The 20013-nt window shown below is 48.7% G+C and overlaps 1 protein-coding gene across 1 annotated transcript in view; it reads right to left on the bottom strand.

Moving 5' to 3' along the window:
- Positions 1 to 20013, bottom strand: part of EBF4 (EBF family member 4) — a 60508-nt gene that overhangs the window by 6228 nt on the left and 34267 nt on the right. The window contains exons 9-14 of the mRNA XM_032592765.1: positions 3317 to 3398; positions 2374 to 2491; positions 2139 to 2272; positions 1917 to 2043; positions 246 to 334; positions 33 to 98 (exon numbers count right to left, since the gene is read on the bottom strand). Of these exons, the coding sequence (XP_032448656.1) occupies positions 33 to 98; positions 246 to 334; positions 1917 to 2043; positions 2139 to 2272; positions 2374 to 2491; positions 3317 to 3398 (616 nt within the window). The remainder of the gene's footprint in view (positions 1 to 32; positions 99 to 245; positions 335 to 1916; positions 2044 to 2138; positions 2273 to 2373; positions 2492 to 3316; positions 3399 to 20013) is intronic.

Below are 20013 nucleotides of genomic sequence, written 5' to 3'. Positions count from 1 at the left end.
GCGGCGCGAGGAGGCGGGCGGAGGCGCCATACCTGGTTACTACTGGGCACTCCGTACAGGGCCTCCGCCAGGTCGGCCGCCCGCTTCAACAGCACCTCCTGGGGGCGGGGGAGGAGACAGCGGGATGGAGGGACAGCCCCGGGGTGGGGGGTGGCAGAGGGGCCGGGCGTCCCCTCTGCCCACCCACCCGGCCCCTGGGGCCACAGGACACGCTCATCCCCGGTCTGCTGCGCCCCGCTGGGTACCTTGGGCAGCCTCTCAGGATCTCCGGGGTGTCTGGGGATGGCTTTCTGTAGCCTCTGGAATCCGTAGTCGATGGTGGGCTCATTCAGGGCTGGGGAGAGGGGCGGCGTTTTGGAGGACCCCCTCCCAGCGCGCTCCGCAGGACCAAGCCGGCCGGCAACAAGTCGGGGAGCCTCGCTGCAGACCCCCTCCACCAAGCCTGGCCAAACCTCTCGGAATGCTCCGGGCACACGGGTCAGCAAGGTTCGGTTCGCGGAGTTTCCTCAGTTCATTTCTTTGCTCATTCATTCAACAAATATTTACTGAGCTGGGCCCTGTGCCAGGCGCTTGGCATTAACACACAAGCACCATCCCATCCCATCTGTGGTTCGAAAAATGCAACTGTATGTACGTATTAGCGTCTACAGTCCTAGGGGCAGGACTGGAGGGAGAGTTTTCTGTCTCCATTACCAGGAATAACATATTAATTACAAAAGTAAAACACCCCAACAATCTCCATTTATCACAGCTCAGGTCACAGCATGTGACCATTAGAAGTTTGCCTGTGCGCCAGGGAAAGGACTGGCCACATCCAGGGTTCTGCAGAGGAGGCAGCAGGCTCCTAACTAGGCTCCCCAGGACTTCCTTCTCTCCTCCTCCTGGCCTGGCCAGGACCAACTCACCAGCCTCAAGGCCCTACCCACTTTCTTCACCGCCAACTCCAGATTTAGTGAATTTCCTTTAGTTTCCCCCAGAGTGTAAAGCACGCACTCATTCCCATGTCTTTGCATTTGCCACTCCTTCTCCAGGACTGTCTTTCCTTCCCCATCTCTGCCTCCCTATTCACCCCTTCCGTCTCAGCCTGAGTCCAGTTAAGCCCACACTCCCTCCTAGAGGTCCTCCCCTCCCAGCACTCCGCGTGTAACTCCACTCACCGCACACTTTGTTCACTGCTAGGGCCACCCCTACCCGCTTAAGACCGTAACTCCCTGACGGTAAGTATGGCTACTGAGTGTCGGGTGCTGGGAAGGGTTAGGTGGTTATCTGCAGGGAGGAGGATGGGGAGAAGTGGGTGGCTGGGACAGGGCAGGAAGATGAAGGTGGAGAGGGTCCTGGTGGGTAGTCAAATAGAGCCAGGAGGGGGGATTTGACATTCCTGTCTTGTGTTAACTTCTCGCCCTTGCTTCCTGCAAGGGGTATATTGGGGGGCGGGGCGTGCACCTGCTTATGCCCACGTAGAGTGAAGACTGAGGTGGCTTGGGGAACCAAGAGACCCAGGGAAGATTAGGGAGCATAGAGCCTATTTGGGGCACCTTTGAAATAAACATGCCGCTGGAGATATTCTAGACCCTGGGGAATGCGTGTGTGTGTGTGGGGGGGGGGGGTAGGGTGGGGGTTGTCCTGGCGAGGAGGCCCTAGGCAGGGGGAATGTCCCGATGGGGCTGAGACTGCGAGCCTGGGAGGGGATTGAGGAGACCTAGGCCAAAGAGGGAAACAAGCTCTGAAAAGATCCTACCGCTCAAGGAGCGGTCACGTGGTTTAGGTGGGGAAGAGGCGGGGCAGCCGCTTAGGGGGCGTGGCCACACCGTAGGTATTGGCTAACCACTACCCGGGCTCTGGTGCCCTGGGTGGAACTCCTTCCAGCAACCCTGGGCCTCTCTGCCCCCTCCCGCACCCCCCACCTGACTCCTTACCTGTGTAGACAAAACGGCCGGGGGCTCCCTTGCAAAACTGCTTGGACTTGTAGGACAGGGTCACCTCCACCACCCCGGGAATGTGCCGCGGGGGCGTCTGAACCCGTATGGCGTGGGGCGTGATGAGCTGCGAGGGGAGAGGGGAGGCCTGCGGGTTCCAGCCCGGGGCGAGGGGAGGGCCCAGCCTCGAGGCCAGGAGGGAGACTGGCGGGGGTGGCCCACCTCGCTCCACACGAGCACGTTCCCGAACACGACCTGCAATCCATCGAAGAAGTTGTCGCCGATGACAATGACGGTGGCGCCTCCTGTGGTCCAGCCCTCCCCGGGGCTGATGGCCTTGATACAGGGGGTGGCAGCTGGGAGGCAGGCGAGGAGCCAGATCAGGGGCCTGCACCAAAGTGGGGGCTGGGGGCTGGCTGGGCTCGCGGCAGCGGGTGCTGGGCGGGGGGGTCCTGACCTTCAGAGGGGTCCAGGCGGCGCGCCCTGCGACCATGCTTGGAGTTGTTGTGCACAAACATGTTGTCAGACACGGCCAGCACGTGCCCATCCACGCTCACCGTCGTGGACACCACCACCTGTGAGGAGAGTGGAGGCCAGCCTGGGTGAGGCCCTGGGGCGATCCCTGGTGGTGGGGGGGGGGACTGTTGTGGGGAACAGGCAACTCGGTGAGGGTGGGTGGCTGGATGCTGGAACTCAGAGTCATTGGCAGGGGAAAGAGCGCCCCCCCAGGGGCTGAACGGTGGAAGGGGGAGGCAGCCAGGTCAAGTGATGCCCCGGGACACACGATCTCTGGCTGCCCAGGGAGGTGAACCCCAGGAACTAGAAAAATCAAGAGCGCTGAAAGAAAACTCTGGCTCGTTGGGCAGAGTGCCTACTGTTCTTATTATACACACCCGCACCCCAGGCTGTATCCCTGGAGCTCCAAGGCTGGAATGTGTCTTAGGCTAGTGGGAGTGAGAGTTTTGACTGGGGGTGGGGCGTTGGGGAGGGGGCAGCATCAGCCTGAGAAGCCATCAGCAGGAGCCCCCCAGCCTCGGGAGGAAACTGGGGCTGCCTCCTTCTCTCCCTCCCACCCTTCACTGAGAGGGGTGTGCAGGTTGGGGATGTACTAAGGGCAGCTGCTCTCTGCTTCACGCTATGCAAATTAGCTGGGTCGTTAATCATGTAAAAATGTCACAATTAGCATCTCCTTAAGTGGGACTCTAATGAAGCCTCCCTTGGCAGCCAGCATAAGTTGAGATGGAGCTGCCCCACCCCCAGCAGGCACCAGGCCCTGAAGCACAGGGCTGGGCAGAGATCTGCCGTGGGGCTTTTCCTAGGGTGGCGGGACCACGGCCTTCCCCACCCGCCCCATCGGGAAAGGGTGACCGGATGCAAGGGGACCCCTCTCCCAGACCCACCTGGAAGCGGCGCATGTCTCGGGGATTCCCTGCATTCTTTAGGCAGTTCTGGTTGCACTTGAGGAAGAACTTGAGGAAGAACCTGAAACAGTATGGTGGGTGGGCTCAAGGGTGGAGGTAGGGGGTCTGGAAATGGATGAAGATCCAACTGTTCCCTTCCATGCCCCTTCCTGGCGGGGTGACTCCCCTCTGCTCACACAAGGCACATATCCCATATTCCCACCACAAGCTGCATATATACAGAGTGCCTGATACGTACCGAGTAGCCCCTTCCCAGCAATTAATTCACGACACGGATTATCCACCCCCTGCCCACAAAGTATATACTCATCACGCATATCCAAATATGTCCATTATATATATGATATATATACCCATTACTCATGAATTATCCCCACTCCACAACGTATATGCCACATGTAATATGTACTCACATTTACCTGTAGACTTACCCCACACCATGTGTATTTGTCATTCTGCATGTGCATCACACATAAAAGTGCATTCACCTCACACAGCACATCCCTCCTCCTGAGTATACTAACACACACAACGTATACTCATGATAATACACCCATTATATATACCAAATATGCCTGATATACTATTACAAAATATGGCCGTCACACACAGGGTATACCCACTATACTCAGGGTATCCTTCAGAGAGCATATATGATACACATATAGCCTATAGTCATCATGCACATATGGTATACTACTCACACACACAGAGTCTATACCCATCACGTGCAGCATATGCCCATCCTGTACAGTAGATGCACAGGAAGAATATGAAAGTATATATTAATATACCACTTTGTGTTGTATATGATTACCCAAAATACACTCACAGCAAATGCTGTGCAGTCATCACATATAGCAAGCAGATCACCCTTCCTCCTTCACAGCAGACCCCCCCCCCCCAAAACAAATCCCTCTTGCACACAGATCTCGCTCACACGCAGCAGATTCCCTGCCACGGCACACCCCCCCCCCCCAAACAGATCTCCCTTGCACGTGTTCTACATCTGTTATACACATAGCAAAAAGCTCATCAGGTAGAGCCTATACCCATCACATACCGCAGCGTACCTGTCAGACCCGAGGCCGTACAGATACACAATGAGTACCTTCTTTTTTACACACAGCAATTGCAAAAAAAGCACAGTGTATGCCCTGATGAGACTGATTTTTAGAGAAAACACACGAGAAGTTGGTCCTCTGGTCCTTTCAGGCAGTTGGCTGGGAGGGTGGGGCCTCGGCTTTGCCACCCACCAGCGAGGTAATCAAGGATAATGCCCTGGATTGGTGCCCTTAGTGAACTCAGAATGTTTCAATATCTGCCCTAGCCCGTTCAGGATCCCGTGAGCATCCGGGGAGACGTCCTTTCCAAACCACAGCCTGCAGGGCTAACGTCTGCAGGTGTTCGGCTCCTGGCATGTAGCCCGCCTCCTGGGCTATTCCATGGGTTCTGCCAGTGCGCTGCCCCATTGTACCACCCAACCCCCCGGGTTTTGAACCCCAAATCTGAATATCCACTTAAGTCCCTAGAGTTGCCTCCAACTCCAAAGCATGAACTTCACTTTCAGGGGAAGATTTATTATAGGTTCTAAAAGCTAGTCCCCAAGTACTGGTAGGGGTGGGCATCACCCCTGGAACAGAGGTGTCCCAAGGGGCAGCCACTCATTGGGAGTTGGCACCATTTACCTGGAGATGCACCTACCCCCAGGCCCTGCCTCTGTCCACACTGCTGACACCTTACCACCTGTCACATTCCCCCACTCAGTGGATATCCTTCTGGGAACCCTTTAATTTCCCTTTCTATAGGGCCGTTACATCAGCACACATTTCCATCCACCGTGAATACCTCCCCAAATAGTTTCATGTAGTGTAGACCTTCTGTGCGCCCCTGCAGAGCATTTGGAGATGCAGATGCCTCCTATGACCCCAAACAGTGCACATCCGCCATGTAGACACCCCTCATTCACCCCTACAGGATACCTTGCATGCACACAGCTTATATGCCCCCAAACAATAGTCAGCCCAGTGTAGATGCCCTTTATACCCCATTAGGCCACCCCAAATGCTCCCGAACAGCGTATCTGCAGAGTATAGACACTCTGTTGATTTCACATTATTTGCCATAGTAATGGTTCCCTCTATCCCTATAAGACACCCCATCGTGCAGACACCCCTATGCTCACAGTAATCACCTTATACACACCCCGCATTTCCATGACATGGTGCAGACCATTTCTTTTAAATTCCGTATCTACATGGTGCTAGGAGGAGGAGGTGCTTTACGAGGTGCTAGAAGGAGGCAGGCGAACACCAGGACAGGAACAGTCCCTGTCCTGAAGGGGTGAGTGCCAGCCCTTGGATATCGCTGATGGTGCAGGCTTGGGAGTGACACACACTTCCCTTACACCCGCACATGTGCCCGCTGCACCCAACTCCACTCTCAAGCCTACAGAATCCAGAGGCAGGGTTCTTTTATTCTTCATTTCATTTTAATTTAAGTTTGTTTGTTTTGAGAGAGGGACAAAGAACAAGTGGCGGAGAGGGGCAGAGAGGAGACAGACTCCCAGGCAGGCTCTGAACCATCAGCACAGAGCCCGACACGGGGTTGGAACTCACGAACTGTGAGATCATGACCTGAGCGGAGCTCAAGAGTTGGACGCTTTTCTGCCGCTCCCCTGCTCATGCTCTGTCTCTCTGTGTCTCAGAAATAAATAAAAACACTAAAAAAAAAAAAAAAATTTTGAAAAAAAAAAAAAGAGTTGGGAGTGCTTTTACCGACTGCGCCACCCGGGGGCCCCCAGAGGAAGGGTTCTTGAGATAGGCCCAGAGATGTGGGCTCTGGCCGAGGCGCTGACTCGCTTTGTGGCCTGGGGTATTTCCTGCATCTTTAACATCCACCTCCATCCACCACGAGAAGCAGGAGAATAGCAACTGATGGCTGCTGAGGCACCTTCCAGGGACAGCCTCTGGGACATCCTTTATTTCCGACCTCCCAAGGCTTCACTGCCGCTTCCTGCAGGGTCCCGTCCCCTCTGCCTCCTCAGGAAGCCCCCTCAGCCCTTCCACAGTCCTTGCTCAGCACGTCTTCCCATCCTTTCTCTTTCCAGTATAACTCCCTTCCGGAAATAAGTCACAGACCTTTGGGTCTATACCAGTCCCCACTCCCTGTCTGGCCAGTCTTTTCTGGCCATTCTAGGTTCAGGGACTGCCCCTCCCGCAGCCCCCCCGGGGCCCTGCGTGCACCCCCACCTATGCAGACCTGCCCCAGAGCCTCTCTGTTTTTAAGCCTGGTTGGCATCACCTGCAGAGTGGTGTTGAGGACGAAGCAGCCACACAAGGCCTGGGCCCTCCCTGGGGGTGCTGAGGGTCAGTCTCCTTTCCCCTCCCCCTGAACTTGTAGCTCAGAGATGCACACAGTCAATGCCAGCAATGGTAGAGCTGGTGAATCTCACCCACTGCCAATGGTAGGTAGTCCGCGACGCTGCTCCCAGCCAGCCAGGGCCGAGCCAACGCAAACACCCCCAGAGAGCCTGCTGCTACCACTGTGTACCCCCTAACCCCGCACCAGCCTCAGGGGTGTTAAGAAAAATCACCCATAACTTGAAAATAAGGCACAATGATGACTATGAGTCCTTTCAAACTCATCCTGGAACAGTGGTTTTCAAAGTGTGCCTTCTGGACCAGGAGCAGCCTGGGAATTGGCTAGAAATACAGAATTTCAGGCCCCACCTTTGACCCACTGACACTCTTCGGGGGGGGGGGGCCCGGCCATCTGTGTTTTCATAAGCCTTCCAGGTGATTCTGAGGTCTCCTAACATTTGAGACACACTACTCTAGTGCTGTCCTATCCAATAGGGCAGACACTAGCCCCATGTGGCATTGAGCACTTGAAATGTGGTTTGAATTGAGATGTTTTTATTTTTTTAAAAATTTTTTTTTCAACGTTTATTTATTTTTGGGACAGAGAGAGACAGAGCATGAACGGGGGAGGGGCAGAGAGAGAGGGAGACACAGAATCGGAAACAGGCTCCAGGCTCCGAGCCATCAGCCCAGAGCCCGACGCGGGGCTCGAACTCACGGACCGCGAGATCGTGACCTGGCTGAAGTCGGACGCTTAACCGACTGAGCCACCCAGGCGCCCCAGAATTGAGATGTTTTTAAAATACGCATTGAATTTCAATGGCTTATTTTAGAAAAAAACCCAGAACGGGGCACCTGAATGGCTCACCCGGTTGAGCGTCCGACTTCGGCTCAGGTCATGATCTCGCGGTTTGTGGGTTTGAGCCCCGCGTCGGGCTCTGTGCTGACGGCTCAGAGCCCGGAGCCTGCTTCGGATTCTGTGTCTCCCTCTCTCTCTGCCCCTCTCCCTCTCATGCTGTCTTTCTTTCTTTCTCAAAAACAAATAAACATTAAAAAAAAGCCATACAGAATGTAAAATAGCTGACTAGTAATATGTTTATATTTATTACATGTTGAAATATTTTAGCTATATTGGGTTAAATAAAATATATTGTCACAATCGATGTTACCAGTTTCCTTTTTGTTTTTAAAAATGAGGCTACTAGAAAATTTAAAGTTACATATGTGGCTCGCATTATATTTATGCTGCTCTAGAGTATTATGTGAACAAAGCCGCCTAAAAGTTATCTGATTTTCTAGGGGAAGGTCACTTTGACTCATATTTGCTATTGATTGGGGCCTGGCTCATCATGACCCTGTTTAATCCTCTCATAACCCTGAGGTGGTGTAGGTTTGCGATCATTCCCACTTGACGGATGAGAAAACTGAGGATAAGCAAGAATCAACTACAAAGTCACAGCAAACGCCAAAGTCTGGATATGAGCTCGGGGCTCTATGAACCACTGATATGGACAGGAGTCATGGAAAATTCCCTCTAACTGGGGCTCTCAGAGTCCGACCCTGCCCCAGGCATGAGGCTGGCAATTAAGCCTCCTTCAAAAGCAGCCCTGAGACGCAGGCTGTACAGGGACACAGCCAGTCATTCCGTGCGGATTTCCTCAAGGTTATGAATTCATCAAGGTTGCAAAGGAGACTCAGGTCCCCTTGCTGCTAGTTTGGGGCCTTTGGCTGTGGTGACCGTTGCTCTTAGCCTGACAAGATTTTCGGGATTAAAGACCAGCTGCACAAGATGAACCAAGAGTTGATCCCTGTTGAAATTCAGTAAAGGGTACTCGTGGTTCATTATTTTATTCTGCCTAGATGTTCAACATTCTCTCTTATGAAAAGTTTAATAAGGGTGCCCCTGGGTGGGTCAGCCAGTTGAGCCTCCGACTCTTGATTTCGGCTCAGGTCGTGATCCCAGGGTCATGGGATCGAGCCCCTCGGCGGGCTCCACACTGAGCGTGGAGGCTGCTTAAGATTCTCCTTCTCCCCCCCCGCCCCGCCTCTCCCCCCATGCTCGCATGTGTTCTTTCTCTCTAAAAGAAATTAATAAAAAAATTTTAAACAGTTTAATAAAAGACCAGAAGAAGAGCTGTGGACAGTGGTCATCCTGCTAATAAGGCAATTAAAGGGTAGTAATGATACACCATGACTTGGGCGCCTGTGATCTATTTTTTTTTTAATTTTTTTTAACGTTTATTCATTTTTGAGACAGAGAGAGACAGAGCATGAATGGGGGAAGGTCAGAGAGAGAGGGAGACACAGAATCTGAAACAGGCTCCAGGCTCTGAGTTGTCAGCACAGAGCCCGACGCGGGGCTCGAACTCACGGACCGCGAGATCGTGACCTGAGCCGAAGTCGGACGCCCAACCGACTGAGCCACCCAGGCGCCCCCCTAGGTGCCTGTGATTTAAACGAAAGGTAAGAGCAGTTCACTCGAACACCTACCTTACCACATCCTGAACGTAGTGTCGCCTTCCTAATCGTTTCTAGAAATGCTCTTTATTCCTCCCTGTAAAAACCACTCGAGATGAACTGAAAACGAACCTTCCTTGGTAAGGAATATTCCTTACCACGGAAGCGAAGGTTGGGCTGAATGTGGCTCCGGTGCAAACACCTGACTTCCACGTAACTTCTCAGGGGTGACGCTATTGCATAAGGAAAGCTCCCTGGCACTTTGCTCAGAAAAGACTCAGCTGACAAAGGAAAATGTGGAGGTGACTGACGTGAGTCCACTGTCAAACTCTCGGTCCTCAGGGGGGTGGAAAGCAGAGCGGGATGGAACCACTCGGTGGAAGACAGGGTCCGGCTATCACAGGGTGGGCTGCCGGATTCCCCCACCCCTGGCCGCTGTGGGTGTTGCCTGTCAAAGGGCTCGTGGCTGCCCCCACTACCCTCGAATTATCGCCAGCCAGAAGCATATGCCCTGCACCAGCCCACGGCCAAAGAGAGACTGACGGCACGCGGAGGGCCAACTCCTTGTGCTTTTCCCATTCCGGAACTCCCCGAAAGGCTCAGGCTGGTGCCAGACTCCAGCTGAGAGCGTCTGCTTGCTGAGCTTCTCCTGTGGATGCTGTTCCCCTCCTTCTCTTCCTAGAGCTCTCCTCCAATAAACCCCTTTCACAAGCATCCCATCCCCAGCTCTGCTTCTAGGAATCCCATCCGAGGAAACCAGGTCGCACAGCTTTGCCCCACCTCTCCCCTCCCTGCGTCCCATGAGAGACTCACTGAGAGCAGAAATTATGTTCCCACTTCCAGAGAGAAAGCTGATAGTCATTGAAAGAGCCAGACTGAGCCCCAGGACGCTTGTAGCTCCAGCACTGTCAGGAGGCAGGGAACGAACGTGTAGATTACAAATTCTGCCCAGGAGAGCTTTTCCCAAAATGATATCCACTAGCCGCCTGTGGCCATTGAGCACTTGACTTGTGGCTGGTGTGACTGAAAAACTGCTTTAAATCCTGTTTCATTTTAGTTTACTTATTTATTTTAAAGTAAGAGTATTACTGAAAGTAATTATTAACCTTAGTAATAATAACAGTCAGGTATTATTTTTATTTTAAAATAACCTCTACAACCCAATGTGGGACTCAAACTCACAGCCCCGAGATCGAGAGTCCCATGCTCCACTGACTGAGCCAGCCAGGCGCCCCATTGTTTCATTTCTTTTTTTAAATGCTCATTTATTTTTGAGAGGGAGAGAGACAGCGCACGGGCAGGGGAGGGGCAGAGAGAGAGAGAGGGAGACACAGGATCCGAAGCAGGCTCCGGGCTCTGAGCTGTCAGCACAGAGCCCGACGCGGGACTCGAACCCACAAACCACGAGATCGTGACCTGAGCCAAAGACGGACGCTCAACCGACTGAGCCACTCAGGTGCCCCTCATTTTTAATTTAAACTGAGATAGTCCCGCGTGGCTCATGGCTACCAACTATACTGGACTGTACAGATCAAGAAAGAGGAAGTGATGTGAATGGATGCGGGAGTTGGGCCAGGGTCTTCAAAACAAGCGTCCTGTGACCACCTCGGGAAAGAGAGTAGATTGGAAGCAAAGTGTAGAATAAAAGTAGGTGTGTATTTCCAAGTCCAAAGCTAGCATTAGAACCTGGGATGGGGTGGGGCGGGGAGGAATCCTCTGCTAATTTTGACTCCAAAGGGCTTGCCTTTGAGCTCGTGAGCCTCAGAAGAAACCGATACCTTCTGGGGCAGGATCTGTGCCCTCCACCGTTTTCACCGTCTGCCTCTCCCTGCCCCCCCCAACCCCTCGCTCAAGGACAGAGGAGGATACAGGTGGCTGGCCCATTCATTCCCTCATTCATTCAATACACCCATTTACAGAGATGTATTAAACACCTTACATGTGTCAGGCAGTGCAGTCTAGGGGTAAATAAAGTCTTAAGGAAATTACAATCCAGCAGGAAAGAGAGAAACCTGGAGTATAATCAATAAGATAGAGGGGAGGACATGCTAGGTCACTTGTCCAGTGGAGCCGCAGCCTTCACTCTGGAAGGGGGTCCTCGAGGTTGCATTTGATCTTGGGCACTTGGGGCCTTGAAAGACCAGAGGCATTTTCCCTGGATGAGGAGTAAGAGGCAGGGGCCCTTCGTGCAGAGGGGATAAACAGCCCTGCCAAGGGACAGGGGGCATGGAGGGCACACTTTCCCAGTGGTACCTGATGAGATGGAGGGGGAGAGCTGTGGACCAGGGCCTGGGGGCGTGGCACCAAATCCCGTGGGATCGGACCCTGTGGGTGATGGGGAGTCAGCAGAGGGGGCCTTACTGGCTGTGGCATCCGGAAGCATTTTACCTCCAGGGAAGTGGGCGCCAAAGGGCCTAGGCTAGACAAGGGATGGTAAGGGAGGAGGTTGGTGGGATAATCCAGGCCCAGGTTGGGGTGGCCCACACTACTTCCTGATCTCGGCCCTGGGGCAGCAGCCAAAGCCAAGTGTCCCCAGGGTCATAGCCACCTGCCAGGCCTGGACCTGGCCTCCCTGCCATGATACCTACTTGGGGCAGAGGTGGCTGCAGCGCAGATGGGCTGGGGGACTATAAATAGCCGGGGCGCATACATTAGCATGCCAATGCACCCGCACCCCATCCTCTATGCTAATGGCCCACCATGCGCCTGAACACCTTCTGTTCCCCTGCATGCATTTGCATGCACAATTAGCATAATCTTGTATAATTAATGAACAGCGTCAATTTTAGCTCCTAAGTAATTTGATTAACATGTTGATAGGGCACTTACTAGGCTCTCCAAACCTCAGTCTGGGCATGGGGCCTGAGCAGAGCGGGGGAGGTGGTAGAGAGCCGGCTAAGGGGCCCCCAGCTGCCCAAGAAGAGTGGTGGTGACTCCACTTCCCCGAGGGGAGAGGTCGAGGGATGGGGGGGGCTCCTAATGCAGGCCTCTGGGCACCCCGCATGGAGCAGCGGGGACAGGCTGGAGCGTGGACCAAGGGGTCACCTGAGCGTGAAGCCCATCTGCGCCCCTGTGGACACGGACATATACACACGTGCCCTGCATGTCCCCTCAGCCTTGAAGTCCTCTGTGAATGCAGGATGGTAGACTCCAAGGGAAGAACAGAAGAGGAGCAGGGATGGAGGAAAGGTAGGAAGGATGGGGAGCTGAGCGGATGGACAGGCAGATGGAATCCACAGAGGAGGGAGATGCGCCTCTAAGTAACTCGGGGATATGAAGGGGAAGGGGGGGTCCCGAGATGGAAGGAAAGAAGTTGTATGTTCCTCTGGCTTTGGGTGGGTGAGCCAGGCTCCCAGAAACTTTGGCACCTCCTATTTATGGATCACGTGAGAGGCAGAGGTTGGGGGTCGGCAAGGCCTGGCACTTTCCTTAACGTGCTGAGCGGCCCCGAGCAGAGAGGACAGGAGGCTGAGTGTTGCGCCCTTCCTGTACAGAGACGATTCCATTTCCAGCCCCAGACATCCCAGGACCCCTGGCAGAGGCTCACGCTCCCCTCCTGCTCACCTCTGACTATGGCCGGAGTCAGAAAGCTTTTCCTTAGCTCTGATGGACTTTCTTGGTGCTGTGTAGGCTCCTTCTCTGGGATGGGCAATCAGGATGAGGGTGGGGTGGGGATAAGAAGTGATATTGTGGCAGGCACTGCATAAGCACATCTTACTTAACTTACAACGTCCCTTTCGGGTGGGTTGAGAGCCAGCTTCCTGTTACAAGTGAGGAAACTGAGGGAGGTGGGGCCAAGTCATCTGGCCAGACGTTCCACGTTGGCTTGAGTCTCCCAACTCTGAATAGCCCTTCACTTTATGGAGAGGATTAATCATTCAAACTGCAGACAGTTTATTTGCTAGCCATCTCTCCCACTCCACCTATTATGGTCCCCCAGACTTCCTCATGTGTGACTTCTCTCCTCTAATATCCTCTGGGGGCACTGTCCCCAGCTCTACTCATGCCTCAGCATGGGGGCCACTGTGAACCTGAGCTCAGCTTTAGCTGCCCAGACGTTTTGTCTTCAGTCTTTGTTCTGAGTCGGGGGGCTTGGGGATCCTTGTTCTCGTGATTGGCATCCCAACTGACATGACTCCCTGGGCTCATGGGGGGATCTCATGTGAACCCCCTCTGCTTCTCTCTCCCTCAGATGTTCCCAGCTCTGAAAGGGGTGGAGTGGGGGAAGGAAGTGCAGTTCATTCTGCAGGGGACCCTCAGTCCTACCTCAGCATTGACCCAGCAGTGAGGTTCCAGGACCCCAAAGAGAATTACCAGGATGGGCCCCAGACAGAAGCCTGTGTTTGCAGCGTCAGTGTGAGAGCAAAGAGACCCCACTGGAAAGGGTGGAAGGAGATGGGCACTATCGTGAGCTTGTCTTGTGGCTATGGAATGTTGCATTGACCGTTGGGTTAAAGAGGAAAGAGCTGATTCTTTGCAGCTCCCACAACACCTTCTTATCAATTGCATTCGTCAGGTTGTGCCTGACGTAGAAATTGGGGTCTACCCACAATAGGGTAGATTAGAGCTTGCTTCTGCCAGGTGGCCCAGATGTAACTTGTTTCAACAGTATCACTACAATAGCCACTGTGCACCAGGCACAACCACATGCCTCTGGTAGCCAGAGGAGGAGAATCGTAGGCTTTCCACAGGAGGGAATCTTCCCCACCCACTCCCACACCAAGCCAATCAAGGAAATATTTAGTTTTAGAGCTGTGATGTCCAATAAGGTAGCCACATGTGGTCATTCAAGTTTGAATAAATTAAAATTAAATAAAATCAAAAGTTTAATTCCTCAGTCATAGTAGCTACATTTCAAGTGGCCAATAGGTACTTTTGGCTATTGGCTACCATATTGGTCAGTGCAGAATATTTCTATCCTTGCGGGAAGTTCTATTGATAGTGTTTGTCTTAAAGTTTTGCCTTGATCTCTATTTTCTTTTGTCATTATATAAAGGCTTAAACAATTTTGTTTTGTCTCCTCAACTGCTCTATAAGCTCTCAGAGGGCAGGAATCATTGTTCAAACTTTCCTTTTCTCCCAAGCATCCATTACAGCGCCTGCCTCACAGTGCTCACTGATTCATGATAGAATTCAAGGGTCAGAATTACTATGACAGGATGAATGCTGGACCAAAGCCCCCAAATCACTTTTAATAGGGAACAGTATAAAATCCTGTACTTAGATTAAAAATATCAATTGTAGGGGTGTCTGGATGGCTCAGTTGGTTGAACGTCTGCCTGACTCTTGATTTTGGTTCAGGTCATGATCCTCGGGTCATGGGATTGAGCCCTGCATCAGGCTCTGTGCTCAGCATGGAGCCTGCTTGGGATTCTCTCTCTCTCCACCCCCAACTCTGCCCCTCTGCCCGACTTGCACTCTCTCTCTAAAAATAATAATAAAAATCAATTGTAGAGATGGAACTTTGAGAATTGCAGAGAAAGGAACTGCAAAAATCTGTTCCGTGATAAAGCAAGAGGAACACAGGCAAAAACTATTGAACTATACTTTTTCAGACCTGTGGGAGTTAACAAAAGTTTTGCACAATCCAAGCAGTATTTATTTAAGAGAAATGGCTGGATCTTAGTAACGACAGAGATCTTTGTAGTATTTTAGTTTGCCCTATCCCCATCCCCATCTTTCTAGCTCAGCAGATTTGAAAAACAGCAGCACTGCAACCTGGGTAGCTGGGAAAACTAGCTGCCTAGAAGTCACTGGAAGGAAAAGATTAGATTTGGAGCTTCTCAACAATCTGTATTCCCAGACAACTGTCTGGCAGCTTTTTGATAACATGATTCACATGAATTGTGATTTGACTTGACCCAGAGCTTGTTTAGTGGGAAAATCCCTATAGTCAGGGTGTTTGTGGAAAAACAACAGTTGGCAATTGCTTAACATTTCTGTTCTTGGAGGCAATGACACTAGTTGGGGCAAACAATTGTCTGGCCAAAAACTTTAAAGGAAAAAGCGGAATGAGAAGTTCATAGGGAGAAGCTTTCATATATCCCTAGAGATCTTTCTAGGGATCTTTCTGATCCCTGAGAAGCTTTCATATATCCCTAGAGATCTAGGAGGCCATGTATATGTCCAGGAAAGATCTTAGAAGGCCCTAGCCTCTCATCTCTGGTTGATCCTGAAACCTGCACAAGCAGGAAGTAGAGGTTTTAGTCAGAGTTGTAAATTGCTGGAACACTGAAGGCATGTCCCAGTACACATACAGCAAATGACCTGGCAAATGACTGAAGACATGTTGGTTTAAGGCATTTAGGAAATGCCTGTCCATTCATAAGCTAACCACTAAGCTAACTGAACAAAAACTTTAGTGGCCACACATGACAAAACTATAGAAATAGTCTGCAAAATTCACTAAATAAACAATCACTAACAGCAACAAACACTGGGAAGGAGGGGCTGATTTCCAGTTACCACATTATATTATCAACAAAGAATTATTAACAGCAATATTATCAACAAAGAATTATTAACAGCAAAGTATGGTCCATGCTTGAGAAATAAAGCAGTCTATAGGAATTGTCCCTAGAGAAGCTCACATATTAGATTTACTAGACAAAGACTTCAAATCAGCCATCATAAATGTTTAAAGAATTAAAAGAAATCATGTTTAAAGAATTAAAGAAAAGTTTGAGAATACCTCACCAACTAGAGAACATCAACAAAGAGATACAAATTATATATATATATATATATATATATATATATATATATATGCACATTTAAATTCAGAAGTTGAGGACTGGGTGGTTCAGTTGGTTAAGATGCAGACTCCTGATTTTGGCTCAGGTCATGATCTCATGGTTCATGATTTGAGCCCTGCATCAGGATCACTGCTGAGAGTGTAGAGTCTGCTTAGGATTCTCTCTCTCTCTCCCTCTCTCCCACCCTATCCCCACTCATGCTCTCTGAGTCTTTCTCTCTATAAAAATAAATAAATAAACTTAAATTTTTTTTTAAAGTTCAGGAGTTGAGAAGAAAAACTAAAATGAAAAATTTATATCCTCAACAGCATATCTGGGTTGACAGAAGAAAAAAAAATCAGTGTATTTGATGATAGGTCAGTTAAGATCATCCAGTTCTGGAGCAGAAAGGAAAAAGAAAAAAGAAAAATGCACAGACCCTAAGATATTGTGAGAAACCATCAAGCATACTAACATTCTTTAAGAAAGAATTTTTTTAATGTTTATTTATTTTTGAGAGAGAGAGAGAATGAGAGGCAGAGGGGCAGAGAGAGAGGGAGACACAGAATTCAAAGCAGGCTCCAGGCTCTGAGCTGTCAGCATAGAGCCTGATACAGGGCTTGAAACCATGAACTGTGAGGTCATGACCCGAGCCGAAGTCGAACACTTAACCAACTGAGCCACCCAGGAACCCTCCTTTTTTTCTTTTTCTTTTTAAGTAGGCTTCATACCCATTGCAGAACCCAACATGAGGCTTGACCACACAACTCTGAGATCAAGACCTGAGCTGAGATCAAGAGTCAGATGCTCAACCAACTGAGCCACCTGGGCACTCCCATACTAATATATTCTTTTTTTTTTTCAATTTTTTTTTCAACGTTTATTTATTTTTGGGACAGAGAGAGACAGAGCATGAACAGGGGAGGGGCAGAGAGAGAGGGAGACACAGAATCGGAAACAGGCTCCAGGCTCTGAGCCATCAGCCCAGAGCCCGACGCGGGGCTCGAACTCATGGACCGCGAGATCGTGACCTGGCTGAAGTCGGACGCTTAACCGACTGCGCCACCCAGGCGCCCCATACTAATATATTCTTAATGGAAGTCTCAACAAGAGAGAAGAAAGGGAAAGGGGCAGAAAGAATGTTTGAAGAAATAATGGCCCCAAACTTCCCAAATTTGGTGAAAAACCTTATTATGTACATCCAAAAAGCTCAATGAACTCTAAGCGATCCACATGTAGACACATTATACTCAAATTTGTCAAAAGCTGAAGACAAAGAAAGAATCTGGGAAGCAACAAGGAAGCAACTCATTACCTACAAGTAAGCCTCAATAGGATAAACTAACTGACTTCTCAGTAGAAACTATGGCAGTCAGAAGGCAGTGGGATGACATATTCAAAGTGCTTAAAGAAAACAACTGTCAAAAAAAGAAAAGAAAAGAAAACAACTGTCAACCAAAAATCCTTTATCCAACAAAACTATCTTTCAAACATGAAGCATAAATTTTTTTAAGTTTATTTATTTATTTTGAGAGAGAGAGAAGTAGAGAGAGAGAGAGAGGGGAGAGAGAGAATCCCAAGCAGGCTCCACACTGTCAGCATGGAGCCCAGTACAGGGCTTGAACCCACAAACCATGAGATCATAACCTGAGCCAAAATCAAGAGTCTGACACTTAACTGACTGAGTCATCCAGGCACCCCATAAAGCATACATTTTTAAAAAATTAAATATAAAAGACGAATTAAGACATTTTCAGGTAAGCAAAAACTGAGAGAATCTATCACTTGTTAGTGATCTTTCTTGAAGTTAGTTATATCTACTTATAAGAAACATTAGATTCCTTCAGTCTGAAATGAAAGGAGACAAGACAGTAATTCTACTTGATGTGAAGAAGTAAAGAGCACTGGTAAAAGTAGCTATGCAGGTAAATATAAAAGACATTATAAATGCATTTTTGTAATTATTTTGTCTTCCTACCTAATTTAAAAGACAACTGTAATGGGGGAAGCAAGTAGTATATGAGAACACTCTGTGCTTTCCATTCACTTTTGCTGTAAGCCTAAAACTGCTCTAAAAAATAAATCCATGAGAGAAAACTGCATTAATCAGTAATTATAAAACTGTTGATAGGCCTATGATGTGTAAAAATATAACATGATTGACAATGATATAACAAAGGAGAATTGAAGCAGTGGAGCTGTATTGGAGTATTGTTTTTGTACGTGTTGAAATTAAGTTGCTATTCACCTAAATCCATCTAGATTGTTTTAAGTTAAGATATTAACCTTAATTCCCAGGACAACCATTAAGAAAATTACTTAAAAATATAGTAACAACAACAATGGAATTAAAACAGTACACTGGGAAATATCAATTTAACACAACAAAAGGCGGTAATAGAGGAATTGAGGAAATATGACATAGAGAGAACACATTGCAAAATAGCAGACATAAATTGTACTTTATCAGTAAGTACATTAAATGTAAAGGATTAAATACTCAAATAAGGTGGCTCATTCAGTTCAGCACCTGACTCTTGATTTTGGTTTAGGTCATGATCTCACAGTTCGTGGGATCAAGACTCACATCAGGCTCTGTGCTGACAGTTTGGAGCCTGCTTGGGATTCTCTCTCTCTGCCCCTTCCCTGTTCTCTCTCCCTTTCAAAATAAATAAATGTTAAAAAATATTCAAATTAAAAGGCAGAGATAGGCAGAATAGATTAAAAAATATAATCTAACTATATGATGTCTATGTAAGGCATAGTTTATGTTCAAAAGATAGAAAATAAATAGGGATGGAAAAGATATATCAAGAAAACTAACCAAAAGAGAGCTGGAGCAACTTTATTAATATCATACTAAATAGACCTTAATATAAAATTGTTATAAAGATCTTAAAGAAAGATATTTTATGTTAAAATGTCAATCTACCAGAAGGAAATAACAATAATAAGCATATATGCACCTGATAATAGAGCACCGAATTACAAGAAACAAAAAATGACCAAACTGGAGGAAGAAACAGATAATTCAACAATAATACTTGGAGACTTTAATGCCCTACTTTCAATAATGGTAAGAACTACTAAGCAGAAGATCAACAAGGAAATAGGAGACTTGAACAACCCTCCTTATTGCCTCTCATACAACAAATGAGCTACATTTTACATGATCCTTTCAAGACTTAGCATCATAAAGCTTTCATTTCTACCAATGTTAAACCGAATTAAACATGATCTCAACAAATATGACACACAATCAATAGAGTGCAAGGCAACTTACCAGAATAGGAGAAAATGTTTGAAAATCATGTATCTGATAAGGAATTAATATCCAGAATATATGAAGAACTCCTACACCTCAACAACAAAAAACAAACAACCCAAAAGGAAAAATGCACATATGACTTTAATAGAGGTTCCTCCAAAGATGATGTAGAAATGTCCAACAAGCATCTGAAAAGATGCTTAATATCACTTACCATTAAGAGAAATGCAAATCAAAACGAGATATCATCTCACACCGATTAGGATGGCTACTATAAAAAAACAACAACAACAAGAAATAACAAGGTTGGGGAGGAAGTGGAAAAATTAGAACCCTTGTCCACTGTTGGTAAAATTGTAAAATGGTGTAACTGCTATGGAAAACAGTATGGTGTTCCTCAAAAAATTAAAGAAAGAACAATCATATGATACAATAATCCCATTTATGGATATATATCCAAAAGAACTGAAATTAGGGTCTCAAAGAGATATTTTAACACTCATATTTGTAGCAGCATTAGTCATTATAGCCAAAAGATGGAAGCACCCAAATGTCCGTTGATGGATGAATATGGTATATATGTAAAATGGAATACTATTCAGCCTTAAAAAGGAAGGAAATCCTGTTATGTGCTACAACATGGATGAACCTTAAGGAGAGTAGGTTAAGGAGTGCCTGGGTGGCTCAGTTGGTTAAGCGTCCGACTTTGGCTTGGGTCATGATCCACAGTTTGTGAGTTCGAGCCCCACGTCAGGCTCTGTGCTGTCAGCTTGGAGCCTGGAGCCTGCTTTGGATTCTGTGCCTTTCTCTCTGCCCTTTCCCTGCTTGTTCTCTCTCTCTCTCTCTCAAAAATAA

This window comes from Lynx canadensis, chromosome A3, assembly GCF_007474595.2.
Source record: "Lynx canadensis isolate LIC74 chromosome A3, mLynCan4.pri.v2, whole genome shotgun sequence".
Classification (NCBI taxonomy): domain Eukaryota; kingdom Metazoa; phylum Chordata; class Mammalia; order Carnivora; family Felidae; genus Lynx; species Lynx canadensis.
This window is presented reverse-complemented; position numbering and strand designations above follow the sequence as displayed.